Consider the following 25,008-nt stretch of genomic DNA (forward strand, 5'->3'; position numbering starts at 1 on the left):
TCTCCATCATTTTACCAATCCATCTGTCCTTCACACTATTGCCAAAGTAATTTTCCTAATGCAAGTTCTGCCCACATTATTGTCCAACTGAAACACTTTAAATGAATACTCCCAGGCCAACTGAATAAAACAGTAACTACTTACTGGAAATTGAATTAATGTACATCAGTTGGGGAATGGCTGAATAAGTTTTGGTACATGAATGTCATGGAATATTATTGTCCTAGAAGAAATTGATGAGCAGGTTGATTTCAGAAAAGCCTGGAAAAATTCACATGAAATGATGTAGGTGAAATGAGCAAAACCAAGAAAACATTGTACACAGCAGCAATAAGATTTGGGGATAATTAATTGTGATGGACATGGCTCCTTTCTACATTGAAGTGATTTCAGGGCAAGTCCAAGAGACTTGGAATGGAAAGAGCCATCTGCATCCAAGGAGAGAACTATGGAGACTGAATGTAGATCAAAGCATAGTATTTTTACCTTTTATTGTTGTTAGCTTGTTTTTTTTTCTCTTTTTTTTCTTTTTGATCTGATTTTTCTTGCTTAGCATCATGAATATGAAACTATTTAGAAGAATTGCACCTTTAATCTTTATTGGATTGCTTGTTGTCTAGGGGAGGGGAGAGGACAGAGGGAGGGAGAAAAATTTGGATCACAAGGTTTTGCAAAGGTGAATGTTGAAAATTGTCTTTGCATAAATTTGGGGAAAATAAAAAGCTACTTTAAAAAATAAAATCTAAATATTTAAAAAAAAATGCTAACTCCCTTTTAGCTAGGGAGTTCATAGAATGCCAGATCTGGAATCTGGAAGACATCTTCCAGAATTCAAATCTGATCTTAGAGACTTCCTAGCTGTGTACTCTCTACAAGTCACTCAACCTAATCAATTTCCTTATCTGTAAAATGAGCTGGAGAAAAAAATGGCAGATTACTCCAGAATCAATGCCAAGAACACCCCATGTGAGGTCACAGTTTGTATACATGTAAGCTTTAATGTTTAAAATCCACTAAGACATTTGAAACAAGGTATATATACATATGTTCAGATATAGACATACATATCACTTCATATACTGAGAGGAGGGCAAAAATTCACCCAAAAACTTGTCCTGCAGGTTTTGAACACTTCTATTTGTTCCCAATTTAGTGGGACTGGGCAAAGGGGCCTTACAGCCCTGCTCCGGGCAGGAGCCAAAAGGAGGAAGAGCTTTCTCTCTTGAGCTTGGGATACAGCAGGCCTGCCAGCCCTGTGCTGAGGTGACTCCTGAATGGCCAGAGGAGGCGAGATAAAGGTGGAAAGCAGGAGGAAGAGAAAGGAGGAGATGGTAAAGAGATATATAGGAAGATAGAGGGAGCAAGATGTGGAGGAAGAATAAAGAAGGGAGGAACAGGGAGAGAGAGGAGGTGGAAGAAGATGAAAAGAAAGGAGAGGAGAGAGAGGAGAAAGGGAGATATGGAGGAAGAGGTAAGGATGAGAAGAGATATAGAGGAAGAAGGGATGAGAAGAAATGGAAAGGAGGAGAGATGGAAGAGGAGGAGAAAAGAAAGGAGGAGACGTGGAGGAAGAAGGAATGGAAGAGAGAGGAAGAAGACAGAAGGAGGAGAGGTGGAGAAGGGAGGTAAGGAGGAGAGCCCAGGGCCACTGACAAGACACCCAGGAGAGGAGCACGGCCCAGCGGAGTGGGGCAGGGGGGCTGGGCGCCAGCCCCGAGCCTCAAATCCACGCCCACGAAGACGGCCGTGAGGTAGGGATCTGGAGGGGGTTGGAAACGTAGGAGGTCGGGAGTTTGAAGGAAGGGGTGGGGAACACACGGGGTGGGGAACACACGGGGTGAGGAGCGCGAGGGGGTGGGGCTTGAGGGGGTGGAGAGTTAGAGGGAATGGGATGCTCGAGGGGGGGGAGCCCAAGGGGGTGGGGCCCGAGGGGGTGGGGAACATGAGGGGGTGGGGCGTCCGAGGGGGAATGAGGGGTGGGGAAACATGAGAAGGTGGGGAAACATGAGGCGGTGGGGCGTCCGAGGGGGTGGGGAACATGAGGGGTGGGGTCCGAAGGGTGGGGCGTCCGAGGGGTGGGAGGCCGGGGAGGTGGGGCGCTCTCAGGGTAGTGCCGGGGTCTGAGGTTCGCCATGGGGACCGCCTCGTCCCTGGTTAGCCCCGCTGGCGGGGAGGTGATCGAGGACACGTACGGGGGCGGCGGGGGCGAAGCGTGCGAGATCCCGGTGGAAGTGAAGCCCAAGGCCCGCCTGCTGCGCGGCTCGTTCCGCCGAGCCGGGGCCGCGGGGGCCGGGGCCGGCGCGGCGGCCGGGGCCGGGGCCGGGGCGCGCGGCGCGGGCGGGCTGCTCGGGGCCAGCTTCAAGTCCACGGGCTCGTCGGTGCCCGAGCTGGAGTACGCGGCGGCCGAGTGCGAGCGGCTGAAGAAGGAGTACGAGATCTTCCGGGTCAGCAAGAACCAGGAGCTGCTGGCCATGGGCCGCCGGGAGGCCAAGCTGGACACGGAGAACAAGCGGCTGCGGGCCGAGCTTCAGGTGACCGGGCGCGCGGGGCCCGAGACCGGCGGCCAGAGAGGACCGCGGGGGCCAAGGGGGCCAACTGAGGAGTGCAGGGGCCTCTGGGGCCAGAGGGGGAAACTGAGGCCCAGAGAGAACCCCGACTCTAGAACTCGAAAGGACCTAGGGGGCCCTCCAGCCCACTCCCCTCATTTTACTGAGGAGGAAACCGTCTCAGAGAGGAACATAGGATCCTACATCTAAAGCTGGAATCGATTTAGTCATTTTCCAGACAAGGAAACTGAGGCTCAGGCAGGTGAAGTTGTCCCAGGTCCCAGGTGCTAAGTGGCAAAAGCAAGATCTTTAGCCCCGGTCCTATGAATGAGGCCCTCGGTGCTTTTTCCCACTGTACTCCCTCCATTCCCTCTAAGTTGGTCGTTTTCACTATCGCCTCAACTAATCCTCAAATCCCTTTTGGTAGCTGCCATCGTTCATGCAGGCCCCTTCTGTGGAGCTAAAAGGACTTTCACTCTCCTGTCTGGGAAGGTTCTCCCATCCACGGCTGTCAGCCATCCCCTCTGTACCCTGTTCTAGCAGGGTTCCCAGTCTGAGGTATCCTGTGTGGAAACCCCCCCCCCCCCAAGTGTATTACCTGATTGCAATTGTTTACTTTTGTTTGTGATTCCTTTTAGGGTTATTTTGGGCAAAGAGACTGGAGTATTTTCTTCTCCAGCTCATACTACAGATGAGGAAACTGAGGCAAACAGGTTTAAGTGATCTGCCCAGAGTCACATTACTAGCAACTGGTAGTCTTTCTGACTCCAGGCCCAGCACTCTAATCACTGCACCTCCTAATTGCCACTTTAAATAACTTAATTTTATTTGGGGGCATTTTCATGGTAAACTGCATAATTGATTTCATTTCCTATAGAATGAGGTAGAGAGGGCTTTTTTAATATCTAAGGAGTACAAACTGGAAAGGTTTGAAGATCCCTCTATTAGATCTTTCCTGAAAATTCATCCCTCTGTGGCTGGCTAGCTTGGTGATGAATGAATGAAATGGTCCTGAGGCCATTCATTCTACCTGAAAACATTATCATTTGATAAGAATAACCAGAAGTTATATTCTGCCAGGATGGCCTTTGGGGTTGCCTCCTCCATGTCTACTCTTCTATCCTTCAGTTCATCTCAGGTCCAGATGGACCATCAGAGTAAGACATTGGTGAAAGCTGTAATAGCCTTATGTGTCCCATTAAGACATAAACAATAAGAGACCTGAAATAATGGTCTTTAGTTCTCAACATCTCCAGATAGTAAAGAACCTGAAGAGAACACAGTATCCTAATTTGAGCATCAGAAGGTCTTCAGCATCCATCTAGTGCAATAGATACCTGAGGTCGGATCTTTGCCAGAACTTGAGTCCTTCTGACTCCAGAGCCAATATTCCAAATACTGAGCCACCTAGTTGCACCTCCTCCCCCCAATCCCTCTTCTACATGAATGCAGCTATCTTGTCGCTCTTAAATCCTCTCATCTCTAGCCTAAACATGCCCAATTCCTTCTTCATTTTTCAGCTTCTTGGAATACCTAATTTTCTTCACTATAATAAATTCAGAGCTAAAAAAAAGTTCTTGGAGATAATAAGTCAATTCTTATTTTACAGATGAGGAAACCAAGTCACAGATAACATGAGGTGACATCTCCAAGGGCACACAGAGCCAGGATCAAAATTCCAAGTAGTCTGAATCCAAATCTAATATTTTTCTGCCTGAGCATTCCACCTGGCTTTTTCCTCATAAGAAAGTTCAAAAGACTTAGCTTAGTTTAAAGAGAATCCCAGTCTCTGTTGTAGATGTGCCCACTCATATTTATGTGTCCCTGTGTTTGGTCTCACAAAGATTTTTTATCAAGATCCTCTATCAGTCAATAAGCATTTAATGTCCGTTCCCCCCCCCCCCCCCACATCCCTTAGGTTCTAGGAATTGTGCTAACTACTGGAGATACAAAGACAAAATGGAAACAGTTTCTAAGGGAGGTTTTCTGCTTGCAGGGGAAACATATTACATATAAATTACAAAATACAGGGTGTCCCAAAAGTTAGTGTAGTTTTAACTTTTAGTAGCTTAAAATTGCTCTAAAATTTTTAGAATATCCTCTGTGTGTGTATATATGATATACATATATATATAAATTATATAATTACATAATATATGACATACACATATATTGTAAAGGTCTCATCTAGGCTACCCCCATTCCCATTTTATAGATGAAAAAAGATTGTTTTTGTCCTTCATTCTCAAAGAGGACCATGACATCAGGGAAGTGGTGCCATGATAGCCATGTAAATTGGATTTCCGTGAGGGAGGCTGTGCAAGGTCAGCTGCCTCACTTTCCCTTCCAGGGCCATCTGGATCCAGTGACAAGATATAGATCAGGGTGACTGAAAATGGCCTTGGATGCAATGAGAGCCCTTGGCCTTTTTAAGTTAAGGTCTCAACAGGTCTCAATTTGTCTGGGATCACATCCATTCAGTGATTAAGTCTATATGGCAATTGATGCAGTTTCTTTCACCTACTCCAAAAAAATCTAAATGAATGAATGAATCTGGGAGGGAAAAATCCTCAGAGTTTCTGGTCAAAGCATTCAATCTGACCCAATTAGAACCAAATGGGGCTTGTCCTAAGTCCTATTGGTGGCCAATTAGAAGCAGATTGGTTTTGGTTTAAGGCTTGGTTCTTAAGAAAGAAATCTAGCCAATAAATCCTAAGACACAGAGACATGAAAATCTGAGGCCCAGTGAGGTAAAATGATGGATCTAAAATTAGACAGGTAGTAATGGAATAGTATAGGAGAAGGGACTTAACTCTGGAAGCAAAAGTCCCAAGTTTAAATCCCATCTCTGACATTTAATATCTATATGTCCTTGACCACGTTTCCTCAACTGTAAAATAATGAGATTGGAATATTTCACCTCTGAGTTCCCTTTCAGTTCTACATCTGTGATCCAAGATATTGGGATCTCAAAACTTAAAGCAGTACCATAAAACCTTGGCTATCTTAAACCCATAGGGCAGTGAGTTCTGGATAGCCCAGCTTTCTAGAGTTCTGAAATTTTACCCCTGTGAGTACTAAAACTCTTTGAAAAATTTGAGTCTTTTGTATCTACATAAAACCAATTCCACAGGATCTTGCTTTCACAAACAGAACATCTGGAACACAGGTGCTTTTTAGACTGTCGAATATCCTAAGACGATATACTTTCAATATGAGTCTGGAGATTCACAGTAAGTAAATCACATAGACCTAGATGTACTTGGAGATTGTGATATCAATTTTTACTATTTCAAAGACCTTTTTTCTCTTTCTTTTTTTGCTGTCCACTTGATTGCTGGCTGGATGCAGAATGGGTAAGATTCCCTAAATTTCTGCAACTATGTCTGCTCAGCATACTAAAAAATATTCATGCTCCTTCACTTAGCCTTCAATGTCTTCCATGATTTGGCGCCACCCTGTCAGGAGCCATCTTCAGTTGTCTTGAGTTTTGTCTTGCCCCTGGAGCCTGATGACTCCAGAGAAGAGGCTGATGACTTTGCACAGTCCTGCCTCACTTAAATCCAGTTCACTTGAAAGTCAAGCTATCACCTTTCTGATGTCATTGATCCTCTTCAAGGATGAAAAATGATTTAAGATACCTATGATGGGAACACAAGTATTCCCAGACTGCCTTTATTAATATCTTCAAGGCAGTCTCAACATATCAATATACATCCTTGTTCCCACCTTTATTTCCCCTCCTCCCTTGAGAAATGCCCAAGATTATATTTTCCCTTTAAAAGATGTAATTATGAGGAAGTCCTTTGCTAAGTCCTTTTCTGGACTAAGCCCACTATGAGATACTCCCTCCCTCCTCATAGAATCTTCCCTTTAATGATGTCTTTCCCCTTATTACCATTAACTCTGGTTAGTCTACTAAACTCTGTGGATCTAGCCTGCTAGTCAATGATGTACTAACACTTCATGGCATATTCCTTTAATGGCTTCTTCCAACTTCTTTCCTTGGTAACCTTATTGCTCTCCCAAATTTATTTCATATTTATCACTCCTGGTGACTCTTTTACCTCTTCATTTTGTCTGAAATATCTTCTCCTAATTAAATGTACCTTTGAGCTAAGGGGGAAAAAGAATGAACATTTGAAATAAATGTTATCTCACAGGGTCCTCATCCATATGTGTTATATTCCCTCATAATCCTACAGCAACTTGCCATCTCCAACACACATCCTCCATCGTTATACACCTTAATGCTTTTGCTCATGTTTTACTCAATATTCGGGAGGAATAGCTCAGTAAATATTATAGACTATTCCACAGACTAAAAAGTAGCCTTCAGATAGTTCTCTGCATGTGTTACACATATAAGTTTTCACCAGGATTTATCAATTATTTTTTAGCAGTAAGTTACAAGGACATGCTAATTACCACTAGTTTGCTGTACTTTCTAGTGGTCACTTGTCAGATTTTCAAATTCTGGCTTATAACCCCTGTCCAGAATAAAGAAGTAAACCAAAAGGGTGATTACAGGTGCAAAACAGTCACCTGGGAACTGGATAAAACATACCTCTAATTGACTGATCAAAGAGCAGCTGAGTTTATATGGACTAGTTCTCTCTGCTGTTAGAATTCTCATTGTTGCCTAATATAGCTTTCCTTTCTCTTCTATCACTAAGCGTCTTAGGAAAATCCCATGATAACATTAGATAGGTATTTTTATTCTCATTTACAGTTGGGGCAAATGAGGCATGGGAAAACAAAACAATTGACCCAGTGTTCTAAAAGAAAAAGTAACAGTTTGCTTCAAGATCACAATTTCTCCTTGGGGCAATTCAGATAAGACATATTCAGTTTGGAGAATTTCCTTGTTATATGTATAGTTAAAACAACCGTGTATTCTTGTTTTGTTATATAATAAAACAACACAGAATTGCTCAGTGATACTGCCTGTCAGAGAGATTTACAAGATCACTGTTTTTTTTAGGCACTTCAGAAAACTTATCAGAAGATACTTCGAGAAAAGGAAAGTGCTTTAGAAGCTAAATATCAAGCTATGGAGAGAGCAGCAACATTTGAACAAGATCGAGATAAAGTTAAAAGACAATTCAAGGTAAATAAGTTCCTTTGATCCTTTATATAGCTACAGGAGATAAATTCATAGGACTTTTGTGAAAGCCAGCTTAATGACATCTTTTCTGATCTGAAATGGAAGGCGCTTTAAAGATAACCTAGTTCACTTCTACTTTTGCAGATGAGAACACTCCATTCTTCCCATTTTTATGGAAACCAAAATCCTTAGTCTTTTTCTGAATTCAAAGAATGTCATAATTGAAAAAGGTCTTTGAGATCATTTAGTCCAGTCTTTTACACCATCTAAAAATTTACTCACGTAACATGGAAAAAGCCAAGGAGATAACTGATGAATTTTAAACATTTTTAAAGAACCTGACGTGCCAAGCTAAGTTCTGGAGACACAAAGAAAGGCAAAAGATAGTCCTGCCCTTAAAGTACTTATAATCCCCTGGGAAAGACAACATAACAACAACTATGTACATAGGAGTTATATAGAGGTCAAATTGGAAATAAGTAACAGAAGGAAGGTGTCAGCATTAAAAGGATCAGGAAAACCTTCTCATAGAAGATGAGATTTTAGTTGAGACTTGAAGAAAGCCAGGGAAGTAAGGGAGTAGAAATTAGCAGGAAGAATATTCCAGGAATGGGGAACAACCAGTAAAAATACTAAGTTTGAAGAAGGACTATATTATGTGAGTAATACCAGGGATCCAGAATCACTGAATCACAGAGGATGGGAGAGGAGGAAGATAAAGAAAACAGGAAAAGGTTAAGAGGGCCAAGTTATGAGGGACATTGAATGATGAGCAGGATTTTTTGTTTGATTCTACAGATGATAGCGAGCCTTTTTGGGGTTTAGTTTGTTATTGTTGTTGTTTTGGGGTTTTTTTACTGAGGCAATTGGGGTTAAGTGACTTGCCCAGGGTCACACAGTTAGGAAGTGTTAAATGTCTGAGATCAGATTTGAACTCAAGTCCTCCTGACTTCAGGGCTGGTGTTCTATCCACTGTACCATCTAGCTGCCCCCATAGCGAGCCTTTTAAATAAAGTCATTCAGGAAAATCTTAAATACCTCAATTTTCAAATTCAAAAAATCTCAAAAAGAGATTTTGAGGATCAACTTAATATTGGTTTCACATATCAAACGTTTTAATGAAATAGTCTTAGATTATCAGTCAACATTCTAGTTATGAAAAATGTATTTGAATTATTTTTTTCTTTTAAAAGATTTTTCGGGAAACTAAGGAAAATGAAATCCAGGACTTGTTAAGAGCCAAGCGAGAACTGGAGGCCAAACTTCAGAGACTCCAGGCTCAAGGCATTCAGGTCTTTGATCCCGAGGAGTCTGATTCTGATGACAATTGCACAGATGTCACTGGTAAGATGTTTGAACACTTTATCTAATATTAATGAAGAGATGGTATTTTAAAAAATCATAATCTAGTTGGCAATTCTTGATATTATGAAATAGGACAAGATTAATGCAATAGAAAAGTTCCTTTTAACTGCAACGTCAATTATCCAGAACAGAAATGTCAGGCTCTTTCTGTTTGATCCTACAGATGATAGCAAGCCTTTCAAATAAGGTCATTCAGGAAAATTTCCTACACTTGGGGTTATTCAATTTTCAAAAAGGAAGATTTTGAGAATCAACTTAATATTGGTTTCACATATCAAATGTTTTTATAAAATAGTCTGATTGTCAGTCAACATTCTAGTTATGAAAAATGTATTTGAATTATTTTTTCTTTGAAAAGATTTTTGGGGAAACTAAGGAAAATGAAACTTTCTGGAACTGCAACCAAATTACGGTGTGATTGGGAAATGTTTAACAAAGTAAATATAATATTTAACATCTACTGATCATCCTGCCATCTAGGGGAGGGGGTGGGGGGGTAAGAGGTGAAAAATTGGAACAAGAGGTTTGACAATTGTTAATGCTGTAAAGTTACCCATGCATATATCCTGTAAATAAAAGGCTATTAAAAAAAAAAAAAACTTCCCCCCCCCAAAAAAAAAGTAAATATAAATACAACATAGATAATGTTAATTTGTGGCAGTATGTGGCCACAGGAATCCCTTTCTATTTGAGTTTGACATTCCTGATCTAGAAGACAATAAAAACTTTCAATAAGTTCTTAGTTTTCTTTAAAGGAGATGGTGCTGTTGAGCAGCAAAAATACATGATAATGTCCAGGACCTAAAGCTCATGTAGTTTACTCCCAAAAGAGCCCCATCAGGTCCTTATTCAGAGTCTTCTAACTCTTACTTTAAATACAGTTCTTACAAGTCTATTGAATCATAAAACCAGGGGCATGAGAGCCAAAAACAGTTATACTGACAGTAGCAAGAGGAAATACATATATAAACAAACCAGATGCAAGATTGTAAAATGCACCATAGTGAGTATACATTTAGTTTACATTTACATTAAATCAATATATTACATTACAAAGTACATTATATTACAGAGCCATATGCAGAAGACATCTCTATGGCAGTTGATGTTGATAATAATGAACATATTGTTAATAAAACTGAGTTGTTAATAAAAACTAGTTCTATACAGATGTCTCTGTTTAAGAAGGCACAAGTCAGGGCAGCTAGATGTCCCAGTGGAAAGAGCACTGCTCCTGGAGTCAGGAGGATTTGAGTTCAAGTCAAGCCTTAAACACTTAACACTTACTAGCTGTGGGATTTGGGGCAAATTATTTAACCCCAACTGCCTTGTAAAATAATAAATAAGAAGACAGAAGTATATTGAAATTTTTCTTTCCAAAATGAATAAAAATTTTAGCATTTAAGGGGTTGACTTCATTTATTTAGAAAATCACGTTATACATCTCATTCTGATGATACCATTTAAATGAAATGATACATTACATATTCAAGACATAAGTTTTAAACCATATTTTAAACAGCAAAGATACATTGGCATTTTTGAAATTAAGACAGTATTTGGATCACTCCTGGAGTACCTCCTATATCTCTGCAAAAGCTCCTGGTTTATGTAAAGGATTTGAGCACATTCAGAAACTTTGGATATAGATTTTATAGGTATGAATGCAGAAGAGGAAAATGTAGTAATTTTCAAAATTATGAAATGGAGCAAAAAAAATCAGGTTGACTTCTTTACTCCTGGTTTACTTGTATATTGAGACATCCAGTAATTATGTCTGATTATTTATTTAATATATACAAATGGTTATACAGTTAGGTGCTTTTCTTCCTATTAAGATATGTTATTAATACTAATTGGCTCTTGTTTAGATGGGTCTAGTTTCTAAGCTTTGGTTTTATATCTCTCTTATAACTCTATACAAGAAATAGGAATTCCTTAAGTGAACATGATAAGTAATTAGGAAGCTAGTAAAGAAAAGAGAATAGTAGGATCTTTTTTTTAAGCAGGTTTATTAAGTAACATTCTGTAACTTGTTCTTTTAAGCTACTGGAACTCAATGTGACTACTGGCGTGGTGGTGCCTTGGGGAGGGAGCCCTCCATAGGCAGTATGATGCAGCTTCAACAGTCTCACAGGGGACCTGAGTTTGCTCATAGTTCCATAGATGTAGAAGGACCATTTGCAAATGTTAACCGAGGTAAGATATGCTTTGTTTTGAACTAACTTGATTGGCTCATGAGTGGTCATTCCTATAATACCCATTAATGTAAGTTTGCTTTTATTTCCCCCTAAAGTAATCATGGATTTTCATTTCCCTGACCAGGAAATCACACAGAATCTAATCACTTATAAATCCGTGGGGCGATACAGTTCAATGGATATTTTTGCTAAGATGTATAAGAACTATGTTTCTACTCCTGAATTTATTAATAGTGCAATAGAACATCAAGAGTATGGCCTATGAGGGGTTGACCCCCACTTGTTTTTAGTCTCTGTCCCTGCAGAATGGGAGCTAGAAATATGAGGTGGGTGGCCACTCAGGGTGACCCAGTACCTGAGACCTGAGTCTGGGTGACTCACTGGACCTTTGAAGTGAGCTTTTTAAGTTGACCAAAATACAGTGGTGAGAAAACTCTTTAAAAATAGACATACTGTATAAATATGTAAATATGAGTTTTGTTGTTATTATTGTTCCAAAAGTCCCAATGACTTTTATCTAATTGTCCAGCAGAATTTTACCTACCAAAAAATGTCTTTGGAAACAAGCACAACATCTTTACCAAAGTCAAGGAATATACCCATCACCTTTTAAAAAAAGAGAGAAGGGGAATTATGAGATAGTCTCTGTGTCTCTTGATTTTGCTTAACTATTTGTTATAAGGAAATTGAGGAATTTAGTGGCAGGCACATCCAAAAATGATTAAAAAGGCATTAATAAAAACTTAATGATCTTTTTTCTTTTAATTTTTATTTCGATAGCTTTATTAGAAACTAAATTGAAAATCAATGCAAATAATTGGATTTTTCAATCAATTTCTTGTGCTCCAATTTTTTTCTCCCTCCCTTACTCCCACACCCTCCCCTAGACAGCAACTAATCCAATATATGTTAAATTTGTGCAATCCTTCCATGCATATTTCCACATTTATCATGCTGCACAAAACTTAATGATCTTTTAGCCAAATGTCACATAATTACATGTCCTTTTTTCCCCAACTTCTTGGGAACAGTATAGTTTGTAGTTCAGTTGTTTTCATTCATGTCTGACTCTTCATGACCCCTTGTAGGATTTTCTTGGCAGAGATAGTGGATTAGCTTACCATTTCCTTCTCCAGTTCATTTTACAGATGAGGAAACTGAGGCAGACAGGGTTGAGTGACTTACTCAGGTTCACACAACTGGTAAGTGTCTGAGGCTAGTGTATGTAGTTCAGTCATCACGGGTTAGATAAGCCCACAGGGCAGAGGAAGAGCCTGGCTTGACCAAGGTGATATTAAAAAAAAACGTTCTCCTTACCTTTCAACTAACAATTGGTTAAAGTTCTCTTAGAAGAGAAATCGCAGTAAGAGTTGACATTTTTGGATGGGTCCACCAGTGGCTCTCATTATCCTGGGGAAGGGGGGGAAAGTCCTACGTCACAAATTGAAGAAGTTATTGATAACTTATAGTACAATATATTAATCTAAAAGATCATTTCTACATTAATAAGTGTCCAAATAATCTGATGAATTTTTTTTTAAGTTTGAAGGAAGTAAGGGAAAGCTGGTTTTGAATTCTGCCACAAATGATTGCCAGCTGGGAGACTCTGTTTGAATAACTAAATTTTTCTGAGCATCATTTCCCTCTGCTACACTGAGGATCATCATATAATCATATACACAGTTCCACCCTCAGAGTATTATTTGATGCTCAAATGAGTACTCTATGAAAAAGTGCTTTGCAAACTTGAAAGTACAGTAAAAAGTATCCATTAACTGTTATGATCCTCTTGTTGAATATCATTTGAAAGATCATTAGCATTCCTTCTATGAAAAAATCACATTTCATTTATTTACAGATGACTGGGATGCTGCTGTGGCTAGTTTACTACAAGTTACTCCACTGTTCTCACATTCTTTGTGGAGTAATACAGTCAGATGTTACCTCATCAACACTGATGAAACACAGCCCGAAATGGACATTTTTTTGAGGGTGAGTGTCTTATAAAACACAGACTCACTGAAATAATATCTGTATACTTCCTTTTAGAGAGCTGACCCTACTTCTAATCCAGATAATCACTTATCTTCGTAGTAGGAGATCTAATGCTATAGTGAGTTGGGCCAACTTCTGGGGAGGCAAGATTGACCAGAACTGTAATTTAAGATCTTGACTTGCCATTGAAAGTTGCTATATGGATTGTCTCCCTCATTAGAATTTAAGGTCCTTAAGAACAGGGATCATCTTTGCTTTTCTGTTTGGGTGCTAATACATAATAGGTTTTCAATAAATGCTTTTTCATTCAGCAATTTCTTCCAGAGCCCTTGCACATAGTCCCACCAGTCCCCTGTTTCTTTCCCTTCTTTCCCTTGCTCTTGTTCTTCCATATCTAGTAGGACTGAATCAGCTTCTGCCAAGTTGCAAGCTGGAGAAAGACAGGATATCATTCTGAAAAGATTCTCTGAACCCTTGAAGCTCCCTAACCTAGAATCTTCCTCAGGCAGAGGAAAACCCAGTTCCTATTTCATCGCTCCCAGTTATTTGTGTAGAGAGTTTCTTGTGCTAAACTTTTTCTACCCTCTGCCATTATAGTCTTAAACCAGGGGCATGTGGATAGATTTCAGATGGTCTTGGATGAGAAAAAATACATCTTGATTTCATTGTTGTCCTTTGTATTTTCTTGTATGCATTTAAGAATATTTTTCTGGGAATGCTTCTATAGGCTTCACAAAACCACCAGAGTTCCACGACACAGAACAAGATTAAGAATCCTTATCTTAGACACTTGCCAGCATTATTATTAGAGATCTGTTCTCTATGTTTTTTGTTTCATTTTGTTTTCTTTTTTTATTTTATATTCCTTCAAGAACTCCAAAGGCAGGATTTTATTTCCTATCCTGAAGCACAAGTCCTTCTCCTGATTCCCCATTAATTGAATGTTACAGAAGTTGCAAATCCTGAATCTCCACCCCCCATTACATAGCTAGTCCCTGCCCCCAAGAAGCCTACATTCTGGAAGGGGGGAAGATTAACAGTAATTCTCCATGTTTTTTCATAAGAAAATCCAAGACTCAAGGTTGATCAGTTTGTTGTTTTGTCCTTGATACTGCCATGATATTGAATGTTATTAAGGAGGGTGAACCTGATATTACTTACTATTTTTTGCATCTGAAATTGCCATAATTTTTGAGAAAATGTTCATCTAGCAAATTTTGTTATTTTATTTTCTTTGTAATAGATGGATATCTACAAAAACTCAAAATGACTCATGCATATAATACTCATTCTGTGCAGTGATAGAATTTAGAGCTGGAAGATCATCCAAATGCTTTATTTTACAGATTATAACACTGAGGCCCAGAGAGGGTATGACATGGGCATCTGGTGGCCGAACTGGATTGGAGGCCAGAGTCTGCCCTGTGTCCCACTCCACATTGCTTTTACATAGTATGGAGCTACTTAAGGCTTAACTAAATTTTTACTACATCATGTTTTCTTTTTTCTCATTTTTGCTATTAGGACTATTCACCCAAACTCCAAAGGATGTGTGAGACAATAGGATACTTCTTCCATGCAATTTATTTTCCAATAGATAATGGAAATCATTATTTCAATGTAAGAAAATGGGAAATTGAGAAGAGTTCATTAGTTATTTTGTTTATTCATTTAACTTTGCCAAGGTAAGTATAATGAATCTACAGTTTATTATTAGTCTGTACTTTTGTATAGTAAACAGATTGCTAAACATGAATTTAAAATATGCATTCTAATTTAGTTTTTTATGTTCTTAATTTATGCTACTTAAAAAGTGTTCTAATGGCTCTTTATTTAATTGAAACACATCACCAAAATGTGCTTACTCATTCATCTTACCGAATGTATCTTAAATTCATTATCTCTATTGGCTAAGGACCATTTAAAGTCCAATATTCATTTCTTTGGCAAGAATAAAAATATAAATCACTTTCTCTGATTTAATCCTAAATTGCTACATGTAAATCAAAGGACATTTCAGATATACCAGGGGAGTTCATTATTTAAAAGACACCTCAGACTTCTAAAATGAAAGTTTATTTTTGACCCTTCTTTTGCTTGCTTTTTAAATTGATTTTTGTACACTAAGTTTTTTGTTTTAAAGACCATGTGTAATTAGGAATGAGAATCACAGACTATCAGAATTGAAAGGGCTTTTGATGATTATCTTCTCCAACTCATTTTCCAGAAAAAATCCTTAAGATAACATAACCCACTGTGGTTGTCCATCCTCTATTTGAAGACTCTCTTTGAGGTGAAACCTTATTTTTGGAAAAAAAGACAGTCAAGAAGAAATTGGAAAATATAGATGTTTCTTTGCAGATTCTTTAAAATCTAGATTTAATTTCTTTATAGGCAAGGGTTCCTAATCTGCACCCTGAGAACTGCAGAATATCTTGATAGCCATATTTCAATGCATTTGTTTTTCTTGATTATCCTGTGTTTTTTAAAAAGCATTCTGAGAAGAGGCCCATAGGTTAGACAACCAAAGGGATTCATAATGTCAAAATAAAATGATAAAGAACATTTCATATGAGCAGTCTTGGGCAGTTACATGTTTACCCTCATAGGGGATGTTCAGGCAGAGTTTAGGTGACCACTTATTGAGGGATTTTAGTTCCTGTGTAGTCTGAACTATAGAACCTTGAGGGTCCCTTTTAACCCAGGGAATTTCCTTTCTTTAATAATTTCATTAAATCCTGTTGCTTCAGTATATATAACTTGTATCTTAAATATGTTGTTAGGGGGAGATAGTGCTATAGTGAATAATTTATTTCTTTTATTTTGGTACTATAGGAGTTTTTTCTGGTTCTCTTTCTTAACTATAAAAAGTCATATTTTAAAAAAATTAAAATCCATGGGTCAGCTAGGTGGTGCAGTGGAATAGATCACCAGCCCTAAAGTCAGGATGACCTGAATTTAAATCTGGTCTCAGACATTAAATACTTTCCTGGATGGGTGACCCTGGGCAAGTCACTTAACCCCAATTGCCTCAGCAAAAATAAATAATTAGAAATTAAAAATTAAAATCCAGCTATCAATTCAATTTCTTGGATTCTATTCATCTGTTCAATTCTACTCATTCTCTAGTTAAAGCAAATATGATTAGACAAGTGAAAAGGGTCAAAGAAGAAGAAATTTGAGAAATGACTCATCCATGAAGACAGCAATAATCAGATTTTCACCTGAACAGATTTTGTTAAATGCTTACTACAGACAGGGCATTGTGTGTAAAACTGAGCATACAAAGACGAAAATGTGACTATAGCAGGAACACAGATGAGGGAGGAGAAGGCCTGGGGGAAGCCTCAGAGCAGAGAGCATCTGAGCTGATCTTTGATGGATGGTCAGTATTCTGGAAGGATGAGCCAATGAGGGACTGTGTCTCAGCAAGGAGGTGTTGCTGTGTGAGTGTAGGTCAGTCAGTTTTTAAGTATTTAAGAAGTATTCGGAGAAGTGCTTCCTATGTGCTAGTCACTCTTTTAAGTATGGAAGATACAAAGAAAAGCAAAGACAGTCCCTGCCCTTGAAGAGTCCATATCTTAATGAAAGGAGCCTTGCCAAGGCACAAGTGGTTGCATTTGAGGAACAGCAAGTAGTCTAATTTGGCTAGAACATAAAGCATAGAAAAGAGAGTAATAGAAAATAAAAGCAGAAACTCACTGAGTTGGAACTAGATGGTGGAAAACTAAGGGACTCATTAAAGAGTGTATTTTATAATAGAAGTCATGGGAGATTGTTGAGCTAGAGAGTACAGATCTACAACTTAGGCAAATGATTTTGTCAGTTGTTTAAAGAGTGGATTGGACAGGTACAGAACAGATAGGAGGCTCTTGTAGTCATGTAGGCAAAAGGAGATAAGGGCTGGGCAGTGCGACTATGGGCAGTGAGCATGTGAACGTCAAGCAGGGGACAGATGTAAGAGATACCCAGAAGAATCACATGGCTGTTGGAATAGGGAGATTGGAGGAGGGGCAACAAGGAGGTGATAACTATGAATCTGGTGCAGAGGAAATGTTGGTGCCCTTTATAAAGATTGAGGGGGAGTTTGGTTTAGGATGTGTTGAGTTTGAGGTGTCAATAGGACATCTAGCTGGCAGGAAAGCTCAGGAGGCGTTTGAATATGAAGGGCTAAAGTTTAGGAGATAGATAAGCTTGGAATTATGGGTGTCAACTGCATAGAGAAAATAATCCAATCTCTAGGAGTAAACGTGACTATTCATGGAGAGAGAAATGAAGCCAGGAGAGAACTTTGGAAATCTTCATGCTTTGGATGTAGGATATGGATGATGAACCAGGAAAAGAGACTGGGAAGTTATCAGCCAGATGGAGGAGAGGAGGTGGTCAGCATCTCAGGGGGAAAAAAGTAGTAGTGAGCAGTGTCACTCACACTGTAAAAGCTGGACTTAGGGATGTTCAGAGCTCCTTAGTGAGCTCCTTACAGAGGTGAGATTGGAAGCCCAACTGCGATCGTTTGAAAAGTGAGAATGTAATGAAGAAATGGAAGCGATGATAGATGCAGTCTCTGTTGATGGATGAATCAGTCAACAAACATTTATGAAGTATTTACCTTGGGCTAATCATGAGCTTAGTTCTTTAGAAATTAAAAAAATTAAAAAGCAAAAACTCTCTTTACCCTGAAGTCACTTCATTCTAATAAAGAGCAATACAGAGAAATCACATGTAATCACAGTAAATAGGAACATATGAGATAAATACAGAGGAGAGGGAAGGTAAGCTCAGTGGGGATAGTGGATGTGTTGCTTGAACAGTCTTAAAAGGAAGCTGGGAATTCTGAGAGTCAGAAAGAGAGCATTCCAAATTTGGATAATAAAACTGTGATCTATACAGTAAAGCAGTAAAGAAGCGAGAGAATCATAGCTTGAGGGAATATTTGAAAATATCATGACAAACTTATCACTTGAAAATAAATGGCATGGTTAAATTTTACATTTATAGCATGAGTTTGCTCTATTATGTTAAAAATCTAAGTTACTGTTTGGCTCCAAATATTCTCTAAGTTTTATAGATATAAAGGAAAAAAAATGGAGTTCAGCTGTGATAAGTAGCCCCCAGCATGTAAGTTATCATGACTTTAAGAAAATCTTGCTTCTTGATCAACACAAAATAATTAGAAAAATGCTTTTTTTTTTGCATCAGGGACTTTTATGAATAGTCTTTATAATCAAATCCATTAATGAAATTTAAGTTGATTGATTAAACTGTTTGCTGCAACAGTGTAATGTAGCACAAGAAATGCTGATTTCCAATCTAGCTGTTTGTTGGAGGACTGTGAAGAGGCATTTTTGAAAAACTCTGAAGGAAAGCCTCGATTGATCTATCATCGCTTGGAGGATGGCCAAGTCAGCTCTGACTCGGTCCAGCGGCTGATTGAACAAGTTTCTTACTTGAACAAAGCTAACAAGGCCAAGGTAAATTTTAAAGAAAACTTGACTCACGCATGAAGCCCCGCTGCAGTAATGTTGAGAGGCTTGGTTGCACAACCACAAAAATGATCTGGACCTTTTGTCCTGTACACTGTTATAAGTTAGCCTCCTGGGTTGGGCTCTAGAGCAAGAGCAGCATTCTATGACTAAGTACTGGAAGTGGTAGCAGTGGCTAAGTGTGTTAGCCAAATTAGCAACTTATATTCCACCCAGAGATCTTTGTCATCTAGGAAAAGTCTAGGATCTACTTTTACCTCCACAGACCTAGAAGTAAGGGGGGAAAGGAAGATTTTTGTTTAGTTTTACAGGCTGTTTTTCCAAAAACATAGGAAAATAAAAAACAACTGATAATGATAATATTACTTTTCTCTGGCTCTATCCTATTGTTTCAGTGAGAACTGGATGAAGATGATGATGATGATAATATGATGCATACACCTTATACATTAATTTTCATTTGATCCTCAGAGAATAGGTATTGATATTAACTCCATTTTAAGATGAGAAAATTGAGGTTGAGAGAGATTAAATAAGATTAAATAAATAAATACTGTCTAGGGTCATGTATTCACATTTGAACCTTCCTGGTTTCAAATCCAGCACTAACCACTGAATTGCCTTGCTCATTTTTGCATCATGAATGGCTGTATGGCAAGTCGAGTATCTATTTTAATTTGAAGTACAAGTTTGGTTGAACATATACCGAGAGAGGAAGATTTTTTAACTTTATTTAGTTGATATTTAAAGTAAAATTGAAGACTTTTGTAGAAAATTGATGAGCTAGAAAAAAATAAACATAGCCAGATGCCAGAATTTTTCTTTCTTTAATTACAGGTTTTAGAAACTATGATTTACATATCAAATAAAGAAGAGCCTTAACAAAATTAAAAATTGTATTCTTTATAGTACTTGTACTGTAAAATTATCACAATTTTTCCATTGACCTTTCTAGTATCCATATATTAGAATTAGTCATAACATGGTTAATTAACTATATCCCCAGAAAGAAGATTATGCATTTATGGATATTTGTTTAAAGTTTAATGTGTGCTTTCACAAAGTGTTATTCTCTAGATATTACTAGTCTATAATTATGGATTTCTTTTAGAATACATCATGTTATCATGTATAGAAAACTGGTCTTAGAGCCAGGAAATGCTGAGTTCAAATCCTACCTCTGACACATCCTGGCCATGTGTCCCTGGTCACAATACTAAATCCCTATTGTCCTAGGCAGTCTTCTATAATCTATTATGATTTGGAAAAATTTTTATGCTCTTTCATGAGGGCATTGCACTGGTGGTGGTTGTTGTTCCTACTCATAGAGGACCAAAATGGCATATTTTGTTGAGATCAAGGTACAGAGTGTTCGACTATGGCCAATCAGACCAGTGTGACCTTAGAAGGCTTTTCCACAGGTTGTACACAAATAATCCACATGAACATCTGGAGTGATTATGTCTCTAAATTTGGTCATCTTCTGTTTCTTTTGAGCTCCGTCCAGTTAAGACTTTAATTGTAAATTCCGTGTTCATTAAGTAATTCAACACTTAAAACATTCTGTCTCATTTTTTTCTCAGATTATTGACCACCAAGGAGAGCCTGCAGAAGGAGTATATAAAACTTATAATTACGTGGAAAAAATTATTAAACAGGTATATGGGTTTACAGGCATTATACTTAAGACTTGATATTAAGTATTATGTGATAATTTTCCATAAATTTCACTGTTCAGGACAAAATCAGGTAAGAGAACTATTGGTTTTGTGGATTTTTTAAACCTTATAAGACAGAACAATTCATTTCTCTTATCAGAGAAGGTATAATACATTTTCATGGCTTTTATCCATGATGTTTACTAAATGACTATGGGAAAGTATTTCTCTTTATTCCTTACATAGCTCATAGGATTGTTTACTCTTGCTGTAACTGTGAAGCATTTTGATATCTCCTTTTGAAAAATGTTAGATAAATGGTAGTTTAAAAATCATACCTTGAGGTTATTTTACTCACAGACAGTTCTAAAATGCAGATAAAGTAGTTATTTCTGTGTTAGCTTATATGATGTTAAAATTATGGCTTTGATAAACAAAATTAGAGAATTAGAATTCTTGATGCAGGAAGTAAAAAAAGGCAATATTTAAGTCTTCCTTTTTAAAAAAAATAAATAAATTCTGGGTCTTCTCATTTCACCCAGCTTAGAAATGCAGTCTACTCATAGATTCAATCCCACTCTGATTGACATAAGAACTTTGACCTACTCCATCTCTGACCTGGGCCACTTCACTCCTCCTTGGGCTGCATAGTGGCCCTTCTCTTAAGGAAGCCAACCACATTAATGGGAAACTTAGTTCAGATACTTGATCATTGTAGCCCACTACAGCTCAGAAAATTCACACTCCAGAGAGTCAAAAGCCTTAGCTTCCCTGGTAACCAGGATTATAGACATATACCAGAATCTGTCTTCTAATGTGAGTTAGAAAGCTTGTAAGGCATTAGAGTTGGGATTAAGTGGTGTCCAGAGATTTTATCTGCTAAATCAAAGACTGAATTTTAGGTAGGTGCAACAAATAATATTCATTAATTTCATGGAGAATACACAATAGCCCAATTCAGGATCAGGATCACAGAGGAATAGTGAGGGCCAACCCAACCTTCTAGTTTCTACACAAAATTAAGAAAACTTAGGAAGTGTGTGTGTGTATGTGTGTGTGTGTGTGTGTGTGTTTGAGAGAGAGAAATCAAGCTCATGTGTATGTGTGATAAATTATCAAGCTCTAGCTTGACAGCTGAACACATTCACTCACTAGCTAGAATGATAAACTTTATAGCTTTTTATCTTTATCTTATCTTTTTTTAGATCGTGAATTATATCAGCATTGAGTTTTAAAGAGACAAATGTGTCTTTATCCTTTCTGTCTTTATGTGGATGCTCTGTCTTGTTTAGGATATACTGGGCTTTGAGAACACAGAACAAGAAATGAAAGATTTGGACAATGAAGAGGATTCTACCATTCCAGAAGAAGAAGATTATGGTGACGTTTTGTGGGACATCCATGATGAACAAGAGCAAATGGAGGCTTTTCAACAAGCTTCAAATTCAGCATATGATCTGGGATTTGAGAAAGTAAGTACTTACCTATATTACAGAGACAAAAATAACAGTGACTTCATTAGGGGAAAAAAACCTCAAAAGAACTTAAGTCTGATCCTTTGGATTGATGATAGGTAGCAGGAAATGAACAGAGCTTAAGCTAAGTCCCTAGAGTGACATGAAAGGCTTGTGAACATGAAATGCATTTTTATTTATTAATACCACACAACAAAGTAAAAAATCTTAAAAATCACTTGTTAGAAATATCCTTCATAATTTGTGAGCAAAATCTAGGAATCAGGACATTTCTTATCTCATTCTCTGCAATAACCCAATTCAGGATCAGGGTAACAAAGTAATTCAAAGGATAGTGAGGGCCAGACGCTTTTAGTTTCAAGACAAAATTAAGAAAACTTGGGAAGTGTGTGTGTGTATGTGTGTGTGATAAATTATATACTATAACAAATATATATATATATCAATAATAGTTTACATATAACATTTACTATGTGTCAGACACCATGCTAAACACTTTTATAATTATTATTTCATTTCATCTTCACAACAACTCTGGGAGACAGATGTTTGCTTATTTGAGCAAAAAATTTGAGATACTGGATAGAATTTGGATCAAGATCTGAAAACATCCAGATTAAGTCCAGAGGACATTAAAAAGCATTAAGTACTACAACAACAAGGCAACAAAAATACCGCAGCATTTGAATTACAAAAGACTCAGATATAGAATTAGATGTGAAGAGAACCTGGTCTAGACTCATTCCACTGGGGAGTGATGGACACTAGGAAATTCCTCTTCTTTTTTGTGGAAACAGCACTTTCTCCAATGCATGTATAAAAAATTCACAAATTGGTGGTATTCAGGATTGATTTCCTTCCCCATCTCTCCTGGAGATCCTGCAACAGTAATATTCAGTAATATTGTTTCAATGAGAGCAATCTGAGTTTCAGACCACTAACTTGAAAACAACAGCAAATTTAAAACACAGTTGTGAAGTTGAAAGCTTTCCTATACCAGAATCTTCCTCCTTAATATAAGATCAAACCAAGTTTTACATAGAAAATTTTTTATAATGTATATGTTGGAAAGCCATGAAGACCACTTAGTCCATTTCACTGATCCATGAAACTGTAAGAACATCAAGACAGCAAGAATTGGTCATTTGTTCATCCGCCATCACTGAGGGCCACCAAAAAGGGTCCTTTCTGGAGGCTGGATAGCAGGAAACCAGAAAAGGGAAGCCTACTGAGGGAATAGCAGGAACTTCTCCACAAACTGTGTTTGTTTGAGAAATGATGACCTCATCAAGCCTTAAAAAAGGCAACTTCTGATTTCCGAAAAAGGGAGGACACCCATATTCATGATTTATACGACTTCTCAGAGTTTGCCTTAGGAACTCCAGATAGCTCAGCAATCAATTTTCAAACATTTTAATTTTCTAAGCATTTTGACAGTAGAATTGTAGAAAAAATCATATTTATTTTTTCTGGAATGTAATGTTTTTAAAATATTTATTGCCTCTCTCCATCCCATATTTCATATTTCAAGCCTATACTATAAATGATAGGAAGACCTATAGACCATAAGTCTCTGCTTGAATCCATTACATTCTAGCTTAAGGAAGTAAAACATGCACCCTGAAAACTTAGTACCAGAAGGTAGATTCTTGGTGATACACGTGTGATACAGCCAAATGCCACATCCAGAGTCCAATCTGGAATGGTAGAAAAAGACTAAGGAGGAACTTGGACCTAATCGGGGGATGGAATAATTAGTAGGATTTACATAGGAGTAATGAGAAATATTGACATTTTAAGTGTATGCAACAGCTTAAGCAAAAAGAGAGCAATGAAAAAGATCAAGGTTCAGAGGATGGTGAATACCCTAGGCAGCCTCTAGTTTGAGTTCACATTTGAAAAATCACAAAAGTAAATGGGAACCCAGTTTTGGAATGACAAGCTGAATCATTAAAGGTTTTTGAACAATGCAATGACGTGATTTTCTTTCTGAGAACACCTTCATTCTTTCATTGTAAATGAGTCTGTTCTTGGTCTTGTCATTAACAGTTAGTGGAAACTTTGGTGAGTCATTTAAAGCAAATCAGTTTTCTTTGCTGTAATTAAGAGTAGATCTTGTCACAAGTAATTAGGACTGTTACTGGGTTTTATGAGATAAAGAATGTAAGGACTTTTGTATTTTTAGAACCATCATCATTATCAAAATTATTTAAGAGGCCAATCAAGTGCATCACTCTGTGTGAGATTCCAGGAATAGAACTTCAGGCATTGATTTAAAGTTCCATGCCAGCTAATCACTTTACTAGGGTTGCAGGAAATTTCTAGTCACACGTTGTTGGCCCTGAGACTGCTGCAGCTTTTTTTTTATCTTCCATCAATCAGATTTGGATTCTTTCCTTTGTATCTAAGTGTACTTTATCAGCCAGTGTGGATAGAAGTCCTGGCAAGGTCTAAAATTGGGGGTTTAGGTTACTTCTTGAATTCATTTATTCAGGTTCTCTTTGTTCTAAACAGATAAACTCATATTCAGCTCTTTTTTTGTGCATTAACAGTGCACCAACCCTTACCAGTTGCATTTTTGTTTGTTTCTTTATGCATAGTATTATCAGCGCCTAAATGACCTTGTGGCAGCAGCAGCACCCATCCCACCCCTTCTTGTGTCCGGAGGACCAGGCTCTGGGAAATCGCTTCTTTTATCTAAATGGTCTGAGTTTTTGTTGCTGTTTTGTGGTTTTCAATTTACTTTTCATTTTTGAGTTTCATTTATTTAACTAGAATTAGACGGAACAATCTAGTCTGTGCACAATTTTGTCACTGAAGTGCTTGTAATATCATTGGGAAGTCAAAATCTACATAAAGGAAACAATTCAGTAACATATAAAGACGTGATCACTAAGTGCAAACAGTAATTATGTTTTCTTATGGGCACCAGAGAACATGGGAATGATCAGTTCATGGGGAGTGCTTACATAAGAACCTTGGAGCTAGGGAAGTTATTTTAGGCTCTAGTTTTAATTTGCATTTCATTGAAAACTGAGATAAAAATTAACAATGGCAAAATTAAGAAATAGATGATTAAAATATTGAACCATTAAAATATTTGGTGCCCTCAGTCTTTTCCTTGGAGTTTTAACATTAACCAACAATTTTTCTGCCTGTTTAATTGATTGCAGCATAA

The 25,008-nt window shown here is 37.9% G+C and overlaps 1 protein-coding gene across 4 annotated transcripts in view; it reads left to right on the forward strand.

The window, feature by feature from the left end:
* Nucleotides 1–2,111: 2,111 nt before the first annotated feature.
* NPHP3 (nephrocystin 3) overlaps nt 2,112–25,008 on the forward strand; it is a 44,306-nt gene continuing 21,409 nt past the window's right edge. For all 4 annotated transcript variants that reach the window (XM_031940116.1, XM_031940117.1, XM_031940118.1 and 1 more), the window contains exons 1-10: nt 2,112–2,531; nt 7,531–7,656; nt 8,847–8,997; nt 11,065–11,217; nt 13,078–13,211; nt 14,739–14,899; nt 18,529–18,685; nt 20,281–20,355; nt 21,648–21,827; nt 24,431–24,534. In XM_031940116.1, coding sequence (XP_031795976.1) covers nt 2,133–2,531; nt 7,531–7,656; nt 8,847–8,997; nt 11,065–11,217; nt 13,078–13,211; nt 14,739–14,899; nt 18,529–18,685; nt 20,281–20,355; nt 21,648–21,827; nt 24,431–24,534 — 1,640 coding nt within the window. In that variant the 5' untranslated portion in view covers nt 2,112–2,132. The remainder of the gene's footprint in view (nt 2,532–7,530; nt 7,657–8,846; nt 8,998–11,064; nt 11,218–13,077; nt 13,212–14,738; nt 14,900–18,528; nt 18,686–20,280; nt 20,356–21,647; nt 21,828–24,430; nt 24,535–25,008) is intronic.

The sequence above is a fragment of the Sarcophilus harrisii genome, chromosome 5, assembly GCF_902635505.1.
Source record: "Sarcophilus harrisii chromosome 5, mSarHar1.11, whole genome shotgun sequence".
In the NCBI taxonomy this organism is placed as follows: Eukaryota; Metazoa; Chordata; class Mammalia; order Dasyuromorphia; family Dasyuridae; genus Sarcophilus; species Sarcophilus harrisii.